Below are 18,288 nucleotides of genomic sequence, written 5' to 3' on the forward strand. Positions count from 1 at the left end.
CCTGAAAATCAATAGGAGTCATCTGCACGTCTTAATCAATTTACCTATAAAGTTTCATGAAACTAGGCGTTAGTGTTCTTGAGTTATCATCCGGAAACCGTTTTACTATTTGGAGTCACTGTGACCTTGACCTTTGACCTAGTGACCTCAAAATCAATAGGGGTCATCTGCCAGTCATGAGCAATGTACCTATGAAGTTTCATGATCCTAGGCCTAAGCGTTCTTGAGTTATCATCAGGAAACCATCTGGTGGACGGACGGACCGACTGACCTACCAACATGTGCAAAACAATATACCCCCTCTTCTTCAAGTAGATGGATTCAGAAGGAACGACTGTCACTTTTTACTTTGCTGGCCAAATGTGAATGAACTGACACTAATCTTTAACAAGAGGGCCATGATGGCCCTGTATCGCTCTAATGTTTTTTTAATGCTTTTTTTTCTCGTTTCGCTCGTTTTTCAGTGCGGTCGGGAATAAAATATATAAAAAAAGACGATTTTCCGATTTTATTTTTTTCCCATTTTCCAAAAATTAGGGTCGGCGGTTTTGTAAACCAAGAAATATAAAAGTCGTGGCCTAGGTATGCATATAACTTGGATGAGCAAGTAAATAGTGATTGAATAGTTTAAATTGCACATTTTGCGTATTGGACCTTTTGGCTCACAAGGGGCAATTATCTGTAGAGGCAAAGGGCTCAAATAATAATAACAAAAAACCCAAAAATAAATGTACAGAAAACATTTTATTCACAGACAGAATATTGGATTAGACATTTCAAGATGAATCAACAAAACATGTGGCAACATTTATTTACACTAATCAGTAATGCAAAAATACTGTGCAATCTTAAAAGTTACAACAGAGGAATTGTAAGTCTTGTACACAATACAACTTTGAACACACTTGTAATAAAACCACAAAAAGTTCACAAGGCAAAGACTTTGGATGTCTTTTATAGACAGAATATGCATGTTCCATATGTATGATATTATTTTTTGAGTATTTGAGCCCCATTCTGTGAAAAATGGGCTTAATGCATGGGCGTTAAGTGTTTTCCCAATTAGCCACTGCAATCCCCACAGGCTAATCAGGAACAACACTTTCTGCTTTAATGAAATGTTTCCTTGAAAGGAAGTCTCTTCAAACTGAAAATCCAGTCTAGGCAGAAAGAGACTTCCCTGATTAGCCTGTGAGGACTGCACAGGCTAATCTCTGGACAACACTTTCAGCACATGAATTAAGCCCTGTTTTCCCAGAGCTCTTTTTTTATCTTGCCATCACCAAAACAAGAAGAGTGGTTACACAATATATGATTTTGATTCATAAAATAAGTGTTAACAACCAATATTCACAATTACCCACTTGCCTGAATCTTTGTTTAACTTTCTTATAAATAAGTAACCTAATGCAAATGGTAAATACATACTGAAAGAAAGCCATGAACTTCATTTGAGCTTTTTTAAGTTACATAATTTGAACTCAATGAATTAACATGGAATGACCAACAGAGCAACGAAATTTTTTCAAAAACGAAGAAGCCTTCGTTTGAATTTATTTATAAGAACGTGTTCTTACATCTGATATTACTATTTTACGTTTAAACTAATTCTCAACTTTACTTCATTCTTTTCATCCAATATCTGTTGTTTATGTTAACTAGTGTTGACGGAATGTTTCAAGTTCAAATGCTACACCATCATTCTAACTGCTATAGTCACATAGGAAACACTTTGCCCTTTAAAGTATCAGGAACAGAACATTCAAGTAGATGGATTCAGAAGGAACGACTGTCACTTTTTACTTTGCTGGCCAAATGTGAATGAACTGACACTAATCTTTAACAAGAGGGCCATGATGGCCCTGTATCGCTCTAATGTTTTTTTAATGCTAAAAAAACGTGCAATATGCATGGGTTGAAATGTACTCAAGCATGTACTCTTCTATCCCTCGTCCCACTGGGCGCTTAAAGTTGGAAGGGTGAGCATTTTTATATATGATAAACCTTACTACGGTGTTAACTAAACAGACTAAAAAGCCCAGGTATTGTCGCACAGGTTCTTTGCTTATAACGTAGGTACATTTATCTTTCCAAAAGATATTTTTCGTTCTTTCTATTTCACATATTTTTAGATTCTGAAGATCAAATCTACGCATTTGATTTGAAACAGATTCACAAGACCCATATGAATCAAAATGCCTTAACCCTTTACCAAACGACACATTTTGGACATTCCCAATTTGAAAGAGATTACAGATGACAATTAAATTGTAATGGAATATGAAGGAAATTATCAGGGTAGAAATAATTGTGATTAAAGGAGAAATTGCTCAGCTACAAACCCGTAAAATCCTGTAAGTGTTTGGTAAAGGGTTAATAATCTCTGGTTCCTTCTTAGAGCCTTTCACACATTTATAACAAATACAATAGTAGCATCTTTCTTTGTAAACAATCATCTCAAAATATAATTAACAACCCACACATTCCCAAGACCAACAGGCCTGAGAATATTATGATAATCTAAAGATTATTTCTTTATATTTATAAATGTATTTAATTAAGTAATACATTTGACTTCTAAGATCAATTCATAACTTATATTAAAAAAATTATAAAATGGTCAGAAATATATATTGATCGTTGAGCAATTGACAATCATATCCACAATTCACGAGTCACGATTCACAAATGGAACAATGAATCATTAGTAATTAAAAAGCAGCCTATACGTTAGTTAAGAACATTGCACTTCATTAATTTCAACACCTTCTCTTGGATACAAAGTTTGAGTTTACCATGCAGTATCATATATTGACTTTTCTTGAAATAATTATGTTCATGGAAGTTGTTTTTTTGAAATCAATAAGATATCATTAAACTGGTTTAAACACTACAAAAAAAGGACATGATATTAACATGTCATCCGAAATATTTTTATATGGTCCTTTGTAAGCAGTCATCTGATCTTAAATGGCACTAAATGACAGGGTTTTATGTCATGTTTACAAGATGTTGTTGTTGTTGTTTGTCACAGCCACACAGCCAAATTAATCTCCCCTGGTAAAAATCAATCAGTTTTGTGACCCCCGAGGCAGGGTCAAATTTGAGCAAAGGGGAATAATTTGAACAAATTTGGTAAAGGACTATTAGATGTCACTACATACCAAATTTAGTAGCCCTAGGCTCTATAATTATGAACAAGAAGATTTATAAAGTTTGCACAAAATAGGCCTTATTTAAGCATATGTTCATTTTTGTGACCCCTGGGGCAGGGTCAAATTTGTCCCCAGGGGCATAATTTGAACAAACTAAGTAGAGAACTATTAGATGTCACTACATACCAAATTTGGTAGAAATAGGCGATCCCAGGGGCTTAATTTGAACAAACTTGTTAGAGGACTATTAGATGTCACTACATACCAAATTTGGTAGCCCTATGCCATACGGATATGGACAAGACAATTTTTAAAGTTTGCACAAAATAGGCCTTATTTAAGCATATGTTCAATTTTGTGACCCCCAGGGCAGGGTCAAATTTGACCCCAGGAGCATAATTCGAAGAAACTTGAAAGAGGTTCACCCCAGGAACATTCCTGAGAAATTTCATCAGAATTGGACCAGTAGTTTAGGAGATATTTAAAGAAAAGTTAACGCACAGACTCGCGCACGACGGACACAGGACCATGACATAAGCCCCGCTGACCTCTGGCCAGTGGAGCTAAAAATGTGTCAACTGTGTTCACTGACTTCAGTCGCTGATTCCATTCATTTGTATTATAATTTAATATTTTATTTTACAGTACAAAATAGTATACATGTATGCTTATTTTACATATTATTTTCATTAAAAATTACATTATTTTGTTACAATAAATTGTTTGCACATTAAATTGCAATATGAACAACATTAGCTTTTAAAGCTTTTTCTAGTAAAATATAGTTCAATTTCAAACAATTGTCGCAGGCTTCTCTTTTGGCGAAGCAAATTTTTTAGCTATCTTTAACTAATAAGGAAGTTTAAGTACTACATGAAACGTTTTAGTACTACACGAAACATCACTATTTTTATTGTATAATATTGGCAATAGGCAATTTGTATAGAAATCTTATTACTAAAGATATGAATCCTCAAAAGCATGTCAATGAAAAAAGGAAGGCGAAAAGCCCTAAGGCGCTCACAAGGTTTGAAAAAATGCCCCAAACAATGGCAAGCCATTACAACCACAATCATTTTCAAACTTAGCCTTGATATCATAATAACAAAAAAATAATAATATTCTGAGCATATGACCTAAGTCCGAACTCAGCGGCGATTTTCAAAAGGACAAGTTTTCTGACAAGTTTTATAAAGATTTGGCAATAACTATGGCCTCTAGTCTGTTCACAAGCTTTTTATTTAATTTGACCTAGTTTTAAACCCCATATGACCCAATTTTACATTCGCCTAAGATTTCAAAGGGACAAATGTTCTCACCAAGTTTCATAAAGATCTGGCAATGGATGTGGTCTCAAGAGGGTTCACATGATGACACAGGACAGACAAAAGGTGATTGCAAAAGCTGAGCATGAGCATGTCTTGCTCAGGTCACCTTAAAAATTATCATAAATAATAAAATTGGACCAAATCTCTCACGATTGATAACCATGTTATGAAAAAAATATCATATACCGGTAAGCACTTTACAATTATCAACAACTTTTTTTTAAGAATCTAACTTGCAATGAAATTCAAATCAGATAAAAATCGCAGATACATATAAGATTTATACAAGTTCACAGACTCATTCTTTACACTTATCTGAACAAAACAACATATTCGCAACTTTCTTATATACAGTTACCAAGTTAGAGAATGAAAAAAATAAAATACAAGAATATAATAACAAGCACATTGGTACAAACACATGTTAAATCTCGTCAATGCCCATGTTTAAGATGTATCTGTTCATGCGTTGAGTAACAAATCAAAGAAATTTGATACCATGGCATATTTCATCAAATATTTATGCTGTAAATGAAATTACACACTATGATTGTATGATTACAAATAATCTTTAGTATCTGCTTGCAGTTTTATATTTCATACAATTGATTAGCTATGGCATGTCAATTAAGTTTTGAGTACACCAATAAACACAATATATTTCAGTTGTAAATAACTGCAAACAATTGCATAATCCACTAGATTACACGTATTTTTTTTAACAAAAAAGCGAATATCAGTAAAAACAGAAAAACAAGTATGTTTTAGAAACTGGTTAAATAAATGACCATACAGTAGTGTTCAATCTCACAATTCTGATGTACTTCAAAACTACCTATTGATGTTTGTTACAACTTTGTAGAAGTTATTTCTAGCATAGAAAACAAACTTATTTACTAAACAAGAACACCTCTTAAGTTTTAACAATGTACAACAGTACAATCTGGCTCATTCTATTGTATATCAAAACTTGACTGCTAATCTGCAAAGATAAGAGAGAATTCTTACCAACAAATTGTATATTCCAAGTATTTTTCTCATAAATCTTTGCTTAAAATATCAAAATGCCAAATAAACTCCAACAGACATTTTCACTATATTAACTTTGAGCTTATTTACAATATAAATGCTGAAAAACGAACAATAATAAAAATTCAACAGTAACCCAACCAAAACCTGACTCTATTCAGTATCAGAATAAGTAAAGCACAGTTTCAAAATACATATTAGACTCTCTCTTGAAAAAGAGGGCTTAATAAAGTAAGCACAGGCTAACCAGGCACGACACTTTCCATTTTGTATGGAAGTTTTCAGTTAAATGAAGTATCTTCTTAACCAAAATTCAGTCTGTGCGGAAAGTGTCGTCCATGCTAAGCCTGTGCAAACTGCACAGGCTAATCTGGGAAGACACACTATGCACATGCATTAAGCCCTTTTCCCCCGAGCAAGGCTCGTACCCATCAGTCATACATTATAAAAAAAAATCACCCACACATGGTCAAACTTCTCTAGTAAACATCCTTACTGTAATTTGCAATTATCCGATGAATGGAACACATTCAAACCCAAACCTAATGGTCCCACGTAACCAAGTAATCCACAAGCCCATCCTTATTGTACCGCTTCCCGCAGACAAAAAACCCATTCTCATAACCAGTCTTCTTACTGAAGGAGCAGAAGTAGTTCTTGTACTCCCGTAGCTGCTTCACAGTTATATCGCTTTCCTCTGCCGCAGCTTTCTCTGAGTCTGTCAAATCTGGCGTGATGCTCTGTCTCGATCGAGATTTACGCGCCCTTGTCTTGCGTTTTTCTTCTTCGCTGGTACCCTGCACATCCAACAGGGCCTTTGGCTGCAGAGGCAGGGCAACAGTCGACGGCTTGTCCTTGATTTCAGGCATCGGTGGTGTCCCGTTACAAGCGCTTGGTACAACCGGTTCCATCTTCTCTAAAACAGGGGGACCGTCTTCCGGATCGAGTCCATCATCAGATCCAGCTCTGCCCTGTATTGGACTCTGGTACTTGCACCAGATTTTCGATTTGGCACTTTCCCGTTTTTTCAGCTCTATCCCCTCGACTTCCAGGATAAATGGGTTGGCATCAGACGTGTAGCAGTCAGTCAAGGGTATAAGTCTGTTCAGAAGAAAGAGGGGAGTTTCCAGCGGCAACTTGGAGACTTCCTGCTTGACAGCCACAGAGTGAGGGTCACGTTCGTGTTCCTAAAAATAATGATCCTCATGATTACTTGATTACAAACATAATTATTTCAAGAAATAGACTTTTTAGATTTAAGTTGCTCACTGATATTAATCATATGATTGCATCACATTACTTATAGCTTATCAAAAATAATGACATGTCACATAAATAAAAGCTTTTCACAGAAATGAGAGCCTTTCACAGAAATAATAGCTTATCACATCACTAATAACTTATCAGAAAAATAATAGCTTTCCCAGCTTTTTAGTTGTCCTGGGTAGTAATTATCTCAATCATATACCCAGCTTGTTTTCTTACACAAACAATAGTTTTGATATATAAGCTCTGGAAAAACAGCTTAATAATTGTGTGTCAAGTGTCCTAGGGCGGCTTCAGAATTTGGATCTTAGCCGCCACTTATAACATGAAAGAAAATCAACAAGCCCGTTAAATATTTACCACTTATATATTGCAGCCCTAAAAAGATCTATTTAAATTAAATGTAAGACCTTTTCTTACTAGACTCAAGTTTTAAACATTATCAAACCCAAAGATACTGATGAGCAGCAAATAACATAAAATCTGCGAGTCACTCGTAGGCTGTTTTGGTTTTATGCTGGTTGCATATAGCCATTTTAAGTTTGCTTCCGAGCTTTAGAGGGTTAAGGTACCTGATCAAAGTCAAACTTCTTCTTGAGATCCCGATGGGCGGGACTTTGTGTCAGTTTGTTCACTGGGGACTTGCTGAAACAAAATAACAACAACACACTTGAAATATGAAACAGAATAACGACAACACACTTGAAATATGAAACAGAATAATGACAAAACACTTGAAATATGAAACCGAGTAGATTTTGGCCTGGGCAACTTAATTTAAAATGTCGGTGGTCCAGGCAAGTAACTGGCTTTTTAAACCTTGCAACAATTTAGTGCAATCAAACATGTTTCCTTAATTGTAAGTCAATAATCAGTTTAATAATATTCATTTGTTTAGGCCTAGCAAATGATTCAATTCAGGCTCATAATAAGACATATGCATTAGTTGATATGGGCATGAAAGTTATTGTATACAGATTGCCATTTAAAGTTCAGCTCTTATTATAGGGAGAAAATTAGTAGAAAGTATTCAATAATTTGACAACAGTGGTAGGTAATATCTGTAAGGGGAACAAGTAAAGACCTCTCTTATTCTGGTACTTAAAACATTTAAGAAGTTGAACCCTGTCAGGGAGTAATAAACATGTTGTCCTTAAACTAATGATAAAAAGGTCCCAGGTTTCAACCACACTTTGGGAGTGTTTTCAACACAATACACTGCTTTTACCCAAGATACAGAAATGAGTGTGTCTAACTAGAGCCAGAGTGCATGGTGAAATTGAGTGTAAATACACAGGCTTAAACTTGAAGCACATACTTCTCCACATAGAAGATCTTTGACCTTCGACCTTTGATCTTGTGCTTTTTCATCATCTGGTCAGTGACCTTTTCGTTGCTAGGCAACGTAACGTGGATGCGGGGAGGGGGAACCTTCACACGTAGTCCCCAGATATTTACGCGCTTCCTTATTTCTGATCCGCTGGTGAACCTGTAAAGAGTAAAACTTTTATCATACCCCTACATCGGTATCTGCAAGTGCTCATGACGTTACAATTAACACGTCAAACATCATTTTAATTCCTACAAAAACAATGTAGCATTGCAGCGATTATAATTCATTAATTGTTTAATGGGGAAGTAGATGTATGAAAAACAGGTACATGCCCTATCTTTGTGAAACATCTCAGGCTTGGCCCAAATAAAACACCAGCTTGGCAAGCCGTTTTGCTTTTCTAAGCCTCACCAGATATATTACACGATAGAACAGTAACCTGCTATCCTCTATTTATCAGCCATTAGTGGAATAGAAACTTTGCAAAATGCTAGAAATGCTTTTCTGTTGTTGTTTTAAGCTTAAACAGTATTTCATTATTATCAAAGGACTCAGTTTATTTCTCTAACATGTCTTGGGAAAGCTAAGCCCATCACAAGCGTTTATAAATACACGCTGCCAAACTGACATCTGTCCTACTCAAATCAATGGTTCTGCTTGAATGGCCAGAGACATGTTGCAATGACAACTTGATTGACTGGAGCTGGGTTTGTCAGAGGTTGGTGGAAAGAAAGTGCCCAGATTTGGAAAACTTGCTTACTGCCTATTGCAGATAGACATTTTCATGTTATCTCTCAGCCCCTTAAAGTCGTAAACAAAACACAATATTTACTTGTGTACAAATGTATTGGAAAATATATTTTACATCATTATGGAACAAAAACTGTATTATAATTAAATATTGGTAATAGAAATTTAATCTGACACAAAATAAACTTATCGTGATTTACACATTATGTACATAGGCTTGTCCCTTTATATTCAGTTTCCGGTTCAGAGGTCAATCGCTTATTAACCAATCCAATTCAAAGATGATTTTCAATACTGATCTTGTAGTCAATGTTGAAGTCTGTATGAAAGTGGGAATATCTGAGATTGTAAATGCCTACCTATTTTTATTTTCTTTTAGGGTCTTTTGCAGTATTTTGAGTTTCTCAAGGTCTGGCATTTCATCATACTGAAAACGGAAAAAAAACAGTAATATTAAAACAACAATTTTAAGAGAATGTTATTGTTACTGTTTTTTTGCACATTTACAGAGTTATTTTCTGACAAACCCAAGGTGATTCCTTTTGATAGCTTGTGTTGAACAGAGGGTTGGAAATAAAGTGCTAGCAGCAAATAGCTCGTTAAAACAAATGAGCTTAGCTCTAAGAAAACAGGGCTTCATGCATATGGGTAAAGTGTCATCCCAGATTAGCCAGTGTAATCTACACCGGTTATTTTGGAAATACACTTTTCGCTAGAGTGGAGTGCGTTTAGAAGAAAAAATCCATAAAAATGGAAAGTGTCTTTCCTGATAAGCATGTGCAGACTGTACAGACAGACTGCAGGGCCTCCCAGTTCTCGTCCAGCCACCTACCTGTGTGAACTGCAGGGCCTCCCAGTTCTCGTCAAGCCACCTACCTATGTGATCTGCAGGGCCTCCCAGTTCTCGTCCAGCCACCTACCTGTGTGATCTGCAGGGCCTCCCAGTTCTCGTCCAGCCACCTACCTGTGTGATCTGCAGGGCCTCCCAGTTCTCGTCCAGCCACCTACCTGTGTGATCTGCAGGGCCTCCCAGTTCTCGTCCAGCCACCTACCCAGTTCTTGTCCAGCCACCTACCTGCGTGATCTGCACGTCCTGCCAGTTCTCACCCAGCCAACTACCTATGTGAACTGCAGGGCCTCCCAGTTCTCACCCAGCCACCTACCTACGTGATCTGCACGTCCTGCCAGTTCTCACCCAGCCAAACTACCTATGTGAACTGCAGGGCCTCCCAGTTCTCGTCAAGCCACCTACCTATGTGATCTGCAGGGCCTCCCAGTTCTTGTCAAGCCACCTACCTGTGTGAACTGCAGGGCCTCCCAGTTCTCGTCCAGCCACCTACCTGTGTGATCTGCAGGGCCTCCCAGTTCTCACCCAGCCACCTACCTGTGTGATCTGCAGGGCCTCCCAATTCTCACCCAGCCACCTACCCAGTTCTTGTCCAGCCACCTACCTGTGTGATCTGCAGGGCCTCCCAGTTCTCACCCAACCACCTACCTGTGTGATCTGCAGGGCCTCCCAGTTCTCACCCAGCCACCTACCTGTGTGATCTGCAGGGCCTCCCAGTTCTGGTTCAGCCACCTACCTGCATGATCTGCAGGGCCTCCCAGTTCTCATCCAGCCACCTACCTGTGTCATCTGCAGGGCCTCCCAGTTCTCGTCCAGCCACCTACCTGTGTCATCTGCAGGGCCTCCCAGTTTACGTCCAGCCACCTACCTGTGTGATCTGCAGGGCCTCCCAGTTTACGTCCAGCCATTTACCTGTGTGATCTGCAGGGCCTCCCAGTTCTCACCCAGCCACCTACCTGTGTGATCTGCAGGGCCTCCAAGTTCTCGTTCAGCCACCTACCTGCATGATCTGCAGGGCCTCCCAGTTCTCGTCCAGCCACCTACCTGTGTCATCTGCAGGGCCTCCCAGTTCTCACCCAGCCACCTACCTGTGTGATCTGCAGGGCCTCCCAGTTCTCGTCCAGCCACCTACCTTTGTCATATGCAGGGCCTCCCAGTTTACGTCCAGCCACCTACCTGTGTGATCTGCAGGGCCTCCCAGTTCTCGTCCAGCCAAGGCATGATCTCTGTCTCAAGGTCGTGGTACTTGCGGCGGTGCACCACCGACAGGTTGAACAGGCAGATGTGGATAATGTCCAGCCTGAAGTGAGAGAACACAGAGGCACTTGTATGGCTACTCTAACAGAACACTAACAGAACCATCTTAATGGTAAATAAAAGCATTTTTCTTCTGGGAAAACTGAGCCTCATGCATGAGCCTAAATAATTGTCCTTGATTAGCCTGAGCATTATACACAGGCTTATCAAGGACCACAGTTCCTGCATTTATGGATTTTTTTTATTTAAGCTCTCTTCTATAAAAAAAATCCAGTCAAGGGGTAAGGCGTCTACACGACACAAAATTTCATTAAAAAATGCATTAAAATCATACTTTCATAGTCTGGACTCTTTTTCTTTCAACAAACAACTGATTACATTCAAATCTGTTTTGACTTATAGCTGGATCCTTCTTCAATTATTACTTGCATTTGTTGATATTACAACTGGCTTTACAAATGTAATCAGCTTTGTTAGATTTGTGAAATGTTGGTGTGAACAATTTGTGAATAGCCTTTTGCTGCTTTTTTCTGAGGAAAGAAAGCCCTGCACTGTGACCTGCCAGATATGAAAAACAAACAATATGCTGACATTGCAAATTTTTAAAATCAGCATTGACAGCAAGATTTTAGCTTTGCTCTGGCAAATCCTGGCTGTATGCATGCGTGTAAAATTTGCAGTCCACATAGGCTAATCAGGGTTGACGACTGGCTGTCCAATTTATAATGCCATCATGTTTGAGGACCAACAGAGCAATAATGTTCATACATAAATAAAACCAAACAAAAAACTACTCCAATTTGTACGCAATGCATCCACCTAAAATGTCCCAGGTAAGCATACCAAGTCTTCCCAGGCTCATCAGGGACGACACTACACACAGTTTTTTGCTTACAGGAATTCTCTCCTAAATGAAAATCCAACCTAGGCAAAGGGTATCGCATTTGATTAGCCAATGTAGACTGCACAGGGGAATCTGAGACAAAACTTAAGGCACTTACATTAAGCCTGTTTTTTCCAGAAGCACAGCTCATTTATAACATTTAAAACTACAGCTTTGTCACAAACGTGACGAATACCCCCACATGCCGCATTGACACAGAATATTTTGCATGTTGTCTTTCACAAAAATCAGCAGACACCATGCTCAATGTTTAAAACGCACTAAGTGACCCCGTGACCTGGTTTTTGACCCTGCATGGCCCATGTTCAAACATGATCTAGACATCATCTACATATAACTTCTGACCAAGTGCGGTGAAAAATCGGATGAAAACTACTTGAATTAGAGAGCGGACACCATGCTCAATGTTTAAAACGCACTAAGTGACCCTGTGACCTAGTTTTTGACCTGCCATGACCCATGTTTGAACTTGGCCTAGACATCATCTAGATACAACTTCTGACCAAGTTTGGTAAAGCTCTGATGAAAACTACTTGAATGAGAGAGCGGACAAAATGCTGAATGTTTAAAACGCACCAAGTGACCCCGTTACCTAGTTTTTTACCCAGCAAGGCCCATGTTCAAACTTGGCCTAGACATCATCTAGATACAACTTCTGACCAAGTTTGGTGAAGATCGGATGAAAACTACTTGAATTAGAGAGCACACACGGACCAACCGACCGACAGACAAGCTCACTCCTATATACCCCCCTAAACTTCGTTTAGTCGGGGTATAAAAATAAGCCAAATTGGGCAAGCCTACATACCACTCTACATCGAGTCGCTTGATGTACTCGGATCCATAGTTGCATGGAGAACACACAAAGATGTAGAACGTGTCTGAGAACAGCAGAGGATAATCCAGGCACTGCATACATGCTGCAAATATAGAAAACAAGAGATGAGTTTGTCAGAAACATTATGCCCCCTATTGCGCCACTTTGAAAGAAAATTTCAATATATCATTAGGCAGGGTTTGACTTTTGACCTTGAAGGATGACCTTTACCTTTCACCACTCAAAATGTGCAGCTTCATGAGATACACATGCATGCCATGTCAAGTTGCTATCTTCAATAATGCAAAAGTTATGGCCAATGTTAAAGTTTTCGGACGGATGGATGGACAGACAGACGGACAGACTGACGGACAGTTTAACTGCTATATGCCACCCTAGGGGGGGCATAACAATCAACATGTATGCTTCTACAAGCACAGAGACCCAAAATAGAACAAGTTAGCCTCACTCTGGGAAAACGGGGCTTAATACATGTGCATAAAGTGTCGTCCCAGATTAGCCTGGGCAGTCCGAACAGGCTAATATGGGATGACACTTTACATACACGCATTAAGCCCCATTTTCCCAGAGTGGCTCACATATCTGCTTCTTCAAGCACAAAGAACAAAAAAAAGTCAAAGATTGTTTTGTTGCAGTTCAAGTCCCATCATGGTGCTCAGTAAACATCCTGACACTTTTCCTTGGGTAAACTAGTTCAACAAACACAAGCGTGCATACTTGTGCTAGTAATTAAAACTGCCCTACTTGAATCAGAAGTAGTGACTGAGAGTGACCAAACAAATAATTTCATGACCAATGCCCTCACAAGTTATATGGCCGAGCCCTGACCCGAACCCAGGATTCTATGATTTGTAGTCAAGCCTTATAAAATCATTTATTTGTGTCAGCATGAAATTTAGTGGTTTTGTGACTTTTACATGGACACATTATTCTGTTGATTTATAATTTCGGAGACAAAACTGCATTGGTCATTTGTCCAATATGTATGTGTTAAATTCATAGATCAGTCACCCAACAAAATCAACAAAAATTAATGTCCCACGAATAATAATGGTTCTACAGTAATTTATCCATTATCAAGTAACAAATATATGACTGATTGCTGGATGAGTAGTAATGGGGTTATGTAAGCCAACAGAGCATAAACTGATTGCATCCCATCACCTGTCTGGAAAAACAAATCACTTTGGCAATTTGGTAAGTGTAGATTTGAGCCTCGCTCTGGCAAAATGGGGCTTAATGCACATGGGGAAAAATGTTGCCCCAGAGTAGTCGGTGCTTTCCACCTGCACTGAATTTGTGGTAAGAGAAAAGACTTCTTTAGAATGAAACAGTCCATAAAAGTGGAAAGTGTCTTTCCTGATCCTGTGCAGACTGCTCAGCCTAATCTGGGACAACACCTTGAGCACATGCATTAAACACTGTTTTCTCAGAGCAAGCTTATCAATTGGCTGGAATTCATAAAGCTTGAAATTCAACCATTTTTGTTAATCAAAATTAAAACAAGACTATTGCCAAGCAATAAAAGTCCCCTTCCTCTACAAATTGCCATTTGTCCATGTTTCAAGTTTCATGAAAAAAATATGAGAACTTTTATAGTTATCGCAAGATCCACCATTTTCAGCAATATTTCTAATCTATTTGTTGCCATAGCAACCAGAATTCTTGATGTAGGAACAAAATAAAATGACGTGCATAATCTCAATATTGCCATCTGTCCATGTTTCAAGTTTCATGAAACAATATGAAGAACTTTTAAGTTATCGCAGGATCCAGAAAAGTGTGACAGACTGACAGACACACAGAGTGCAAACCATACGTCCCTCTCCCTTAGAACTCACCGGTAGGAGACTAATAATAAAATACCAGTCACCCATGCAAACAAATTTGTGAACAAACCACCAACCTTCATGGAACCACTGTTTGCACCTGCAACACTGTAACATCTTCTGATACCAACTGAAAAACACAAACTTGGGTGAATAATTGGCATACACAGACATGTACTAGGGTCAAAAATCAGCACACGAGTATGGGGATTCTGTACATTAGTCTCTTTCTGGGAAAACAGAGCTTAATGCATCGGCATAAAGTTTCATCCCAGTTTAGCCTGTGCAAACAACATCAGGGATGACTCTTTCCATTGTATAGTATTTTTTTATTTGAAGGAAGTCTTTGCTTAATGAAAAGCTAGTTCAAGCGGAAAGTGATGTCCTTGATAAGTCTGAGCAGACTTAAGGATGTCCTTGATAGGCCTGAGCAGACTTAAGGATGTCCTTAATAGGCCTGAGCAGACTTAAGGATGTTCTTGATAGGCCTGAGCAGACTTAAAGATGTCCTTTATAGGCCTGAGCAGACTTAAGGATGTCCTTGATAGGCCTGAGCAGACTTAAGGATGTCCTTGATAGGCCTGAGCAGACTTAAGGATGTCCTTGATAGGCCTGAGCAGACTTAAGGATGTCCTTGATAGGCCTGAGCAGACTTAAGGATGTCCTTGATAGGCCTGAGCAGACTTAAGGATGTCCTTGATAGGCCTGAGCAGACTTAAGGATGTCCTTGATAGGCCTGAGCAGACTTAAGGATGTCCTTGATAAGCCTGAGCAGACTTAAGGATGTCCTTGATAGGCCTGAGCAGACTTAAGAATGTCATTGATAGGCCTGAGCAGACTTAAGGATGTCCTTGATATGCCTGAGCAGACTTAAGAATGTACTTGATAGGCCAGTGCAGACTTAAGAATGTCCTTGATAGGCCTGAGCAGACTTAAGGATGTCCTTGATAAGCCTGAGCAGACTTAAGGATGTCCTTGATAGGCCTGAGCAGACTTAAGGATGTCCTTGATAGGCCTGAGCAGACTTAAGAATGTCCTTGATAGGCCTGAGCAGACTTAAGATGTCCTTGATAGGCCTGAGCAGACTTAAAGATGTCCTTGACAGGCCTGAGCAGACTTAGGGATGTCCTTGATAGGCCGGTGCAGACTTGAGGATGTCCTTGATAGGCCGGTGCAGACTTAAGGATGTCCTTGATAGGCCAGTGCAGACTTAAGGATGTCCTTGATAGGCTGGTGCAGACTTAAGGCATGCATTAAGATTTGCTAGACCAGGGCCCGTATTCACCAACCTATTCTTAGACTTAAGAATACAGAATAGACTTAGAACCAAGAAAAATGTGTTCAGTTTTTGAATATATACAGGCCTCCATTGGTGATTATGTCATTAACAAAATGTTCTATATGAAGAATAATATAGATAGAGATGTTTACTTCAGTGTTTGACTCAATTTAACAAATTCTTGAATATTCTTATTTAAAGAATTTTCTTTATTCTTAGACTTAAGTCTAAGAATTGTTTGGTGAATATGGGCCCCAGGCTCATTTGAGCATCTGCAGCCTTGTTTTTACACACATCTCTTGCTTGGTTCTTAAGTTAAACAGAAACTTATGTTTATTGGCTTTTAAAGGTTTTGATCAACATGGTTTAGAATTTTGATACACATATATCTAACCTCTCAGATATTAAAGTATTCTGAGATATGAAACAAGTATATGTAGGATGTTATTATTAGCTTATCACTAATCTAATTTGTCAATAATGCTTTATACATTGGGTGATTTCTTAACAATTACTTCAATCAAATTGTGATTGGATATTGAACAATGGTGCCCTACATAACCATGGTCACACTACTTAGGTTTGAGTAAAATCAAATATTTTTTTATTTTTTAAACAGTTGTGGCCCAACTAGGTTGAAAGCCATCTGTTAAATAGATACATTCAGAGCTCCAGATAAGGATTTAGTCTAAAGGGTATTTCACCCCCTGATATTATTGTTAAAGCATATTTTACGCCTTTGTTTCAGCCATAAGGGGTTTTTAGGAATATGTAGGGGTATTTTGCATAGAAAACTGACAAAGTAAATGGCGTGTTTAATCTAGAAATGTTATTTTTTGTTATTTATATTATTAAATGCAAACAGAATGGATTTAAAATGACGATATGAACAGACTTTCTTTAAAAATATTCCCGCAGGCGCCGCTGGTTGCTTAAAACGTCCCTTTTTGATCCACAAACATGATGGGCCGCCATTTTTATTACAAGCTTATTTTGATTGACTTACTTTTGATTCACATGGTTAACATACACTTAAAAGTCAACTTGATTATTGGTTAACTTGGTTACGCACTTTTATCGATTTAAAATACGTACCCAGATTTGTATAGCGTTTTGCTACGTACTGGGTCGATTTTTAATGTTTTTTTGTTTTTTTCAATGCGTTTAAACGCAGATACGCCTCTTATCTGGAGCTATGGATACATTGTATAATCTGAAAAACATCGGGGCCCCTATTCACAAACAAATTCTTTGACCACAGAATAAATAATAGACCCAATTAAAATATGTCTAGACTTTGAATGTATACACTATGCAGGCTATAATTGTGTGTTATAATTAAGAATTGGTTGGTTAATACAGGTCCTAATTAGAACTGCTGTCATGGTAACATGTCCAATTTTAGACAACAAAATGGGCCTTAATTAAGCAGACTTTGAAGCTATATGGCAGATCTTGAATTCTTAGGCAAGTCTGGATTACACTGGATGGAACTGTTAAATTAAGGGAGTGGAAATGCCATCCTAAGATAATAAAGAGCTGTAACACCACAATTCCTGTATGAAAGTGTGTAATCAGTGACAGACCCCTTAGCCCCACTCACATGCCCGGGGAGCCACAGTAGCAGTAGCTCTCCTCCAGATTGTTCTTGTGCTGGGAGTCCCAGGACAGGGCCTGCAGGTCGTACGGTAACTCCAGCTTCACACGGCGCAGCTCCTCCGCTGAAAACAATAGTAAATGTCTTGTAGACAATGTAATATGTCTCGTAGACAATCTAATATGTCTCGTAGAGAATGTAATATGTCTCGTAGACAAAGGAACATTTCTTGTAGAAAATGGAACATGTCTTGTAGACAATGTAATATGTCTCCTAGACAATCTTATATGTCTCGTAGATAATGGGACATGTCTCGTAGACAATGTAATATGTCTTGTAGACAATGGAACATGTCTTGTAAACAATGTAATATGCCTCCTAGACAATGGAACATGTCTTGTAGACAATGAAACATGTCTCGTAGACAATGGAACATGTCTTGTAGACAATGGAACATATCTGGTAGACAATGGAACATGTCTCGTAGACAATGGAACATGTCTCGTAGACAATTGAACATGTCTCGTAGACAATGGAACATGTCTCATAGACAATGGAACATGTCTCGTAGACAATGGAACATGTCTCGTAGACGATGGAACATGTCTCGTAGACAATGAAACATGTCTCGTAGACAATGGAACATGTCTCGTAGACAATGGAACATGTCTTTTAGAAAATACATTATGTCCTGTAGAAAACAGAATGTGTCTCATACACAAAGGGACATGTCTTGTAGAAAATGGATTATGTTTTCTTTAAAATGGAACATGCCTTTTAGAAAATAGAAAATGTCCTTTAGAAAACAGAACATGTCCCATACACAAAGGTACATGTCTTGTAAAAAAAGGGACATGTCTTTTAAAAATGGATCAT

At 38.4% G+C, this 18,288-nt stretch overlaps 1 protein-coding gene across 1 annotated transcript in view; it reads right to left on the bottom strand.

Annotated features, from left to right (window-relative positions):
• Positions 1–725: 725 nt before the first annotated feature.
• Positions 726–18,288, bottom strand: part of LOC127838410 (metal-response element-binding transcription factor 2-like) — a 33,894-nt gene continuing 16,331 nt past the window's right edge. Inside the window, exons 6-13 of the mRNA XM_052366141.1 lie at positions 17,419–17,536; positions 14,614–14,666; positions 12,678–12,789; positions 10,885–11,008; positions 9,221–9,288; positions 8,097–8,267; positions 7,351–7,423; positions 726–6,699 (exon numbers count right to left, since the gene is read on the bottom strand). Coding sequence (XP_052222101.1) covers positions 6,055–6,699; positions 7,351–7,423; positions 8,097–8,267; positions 9,221–9,288; positions 10,885–11,008; positions 12,678–12,789; positions 14,614–14,666; positions 17,419–17,536 — 1,364 coding nt within the window. The 3' untranslated portion in view covers positions 726–6,054. The remainder of the gene's footprint in view (positions 6,700–7,350; positions 7,424–8,096; positions 8,268–9,220; positions 9,289–10,884; positions 11,009–12,677; positions 12,790–14,613; positions 14,667–17,418; positions 17,537–18,288) is intronic.

This window comes from Dreissena polymorpha, chromosome 7, assembly GCF_020536995.1.
Source record: "Dreissena polymorpha isolate Duluth1 chromosome 7, UMN_Dpol_1.0, whole genome shotgun sequence".
NCBI lineage: Eukaryota > Metazoa > Mollusca > Bivalvia > Myida > Dreissenidae > Dreissena > Dreissena polymorpha.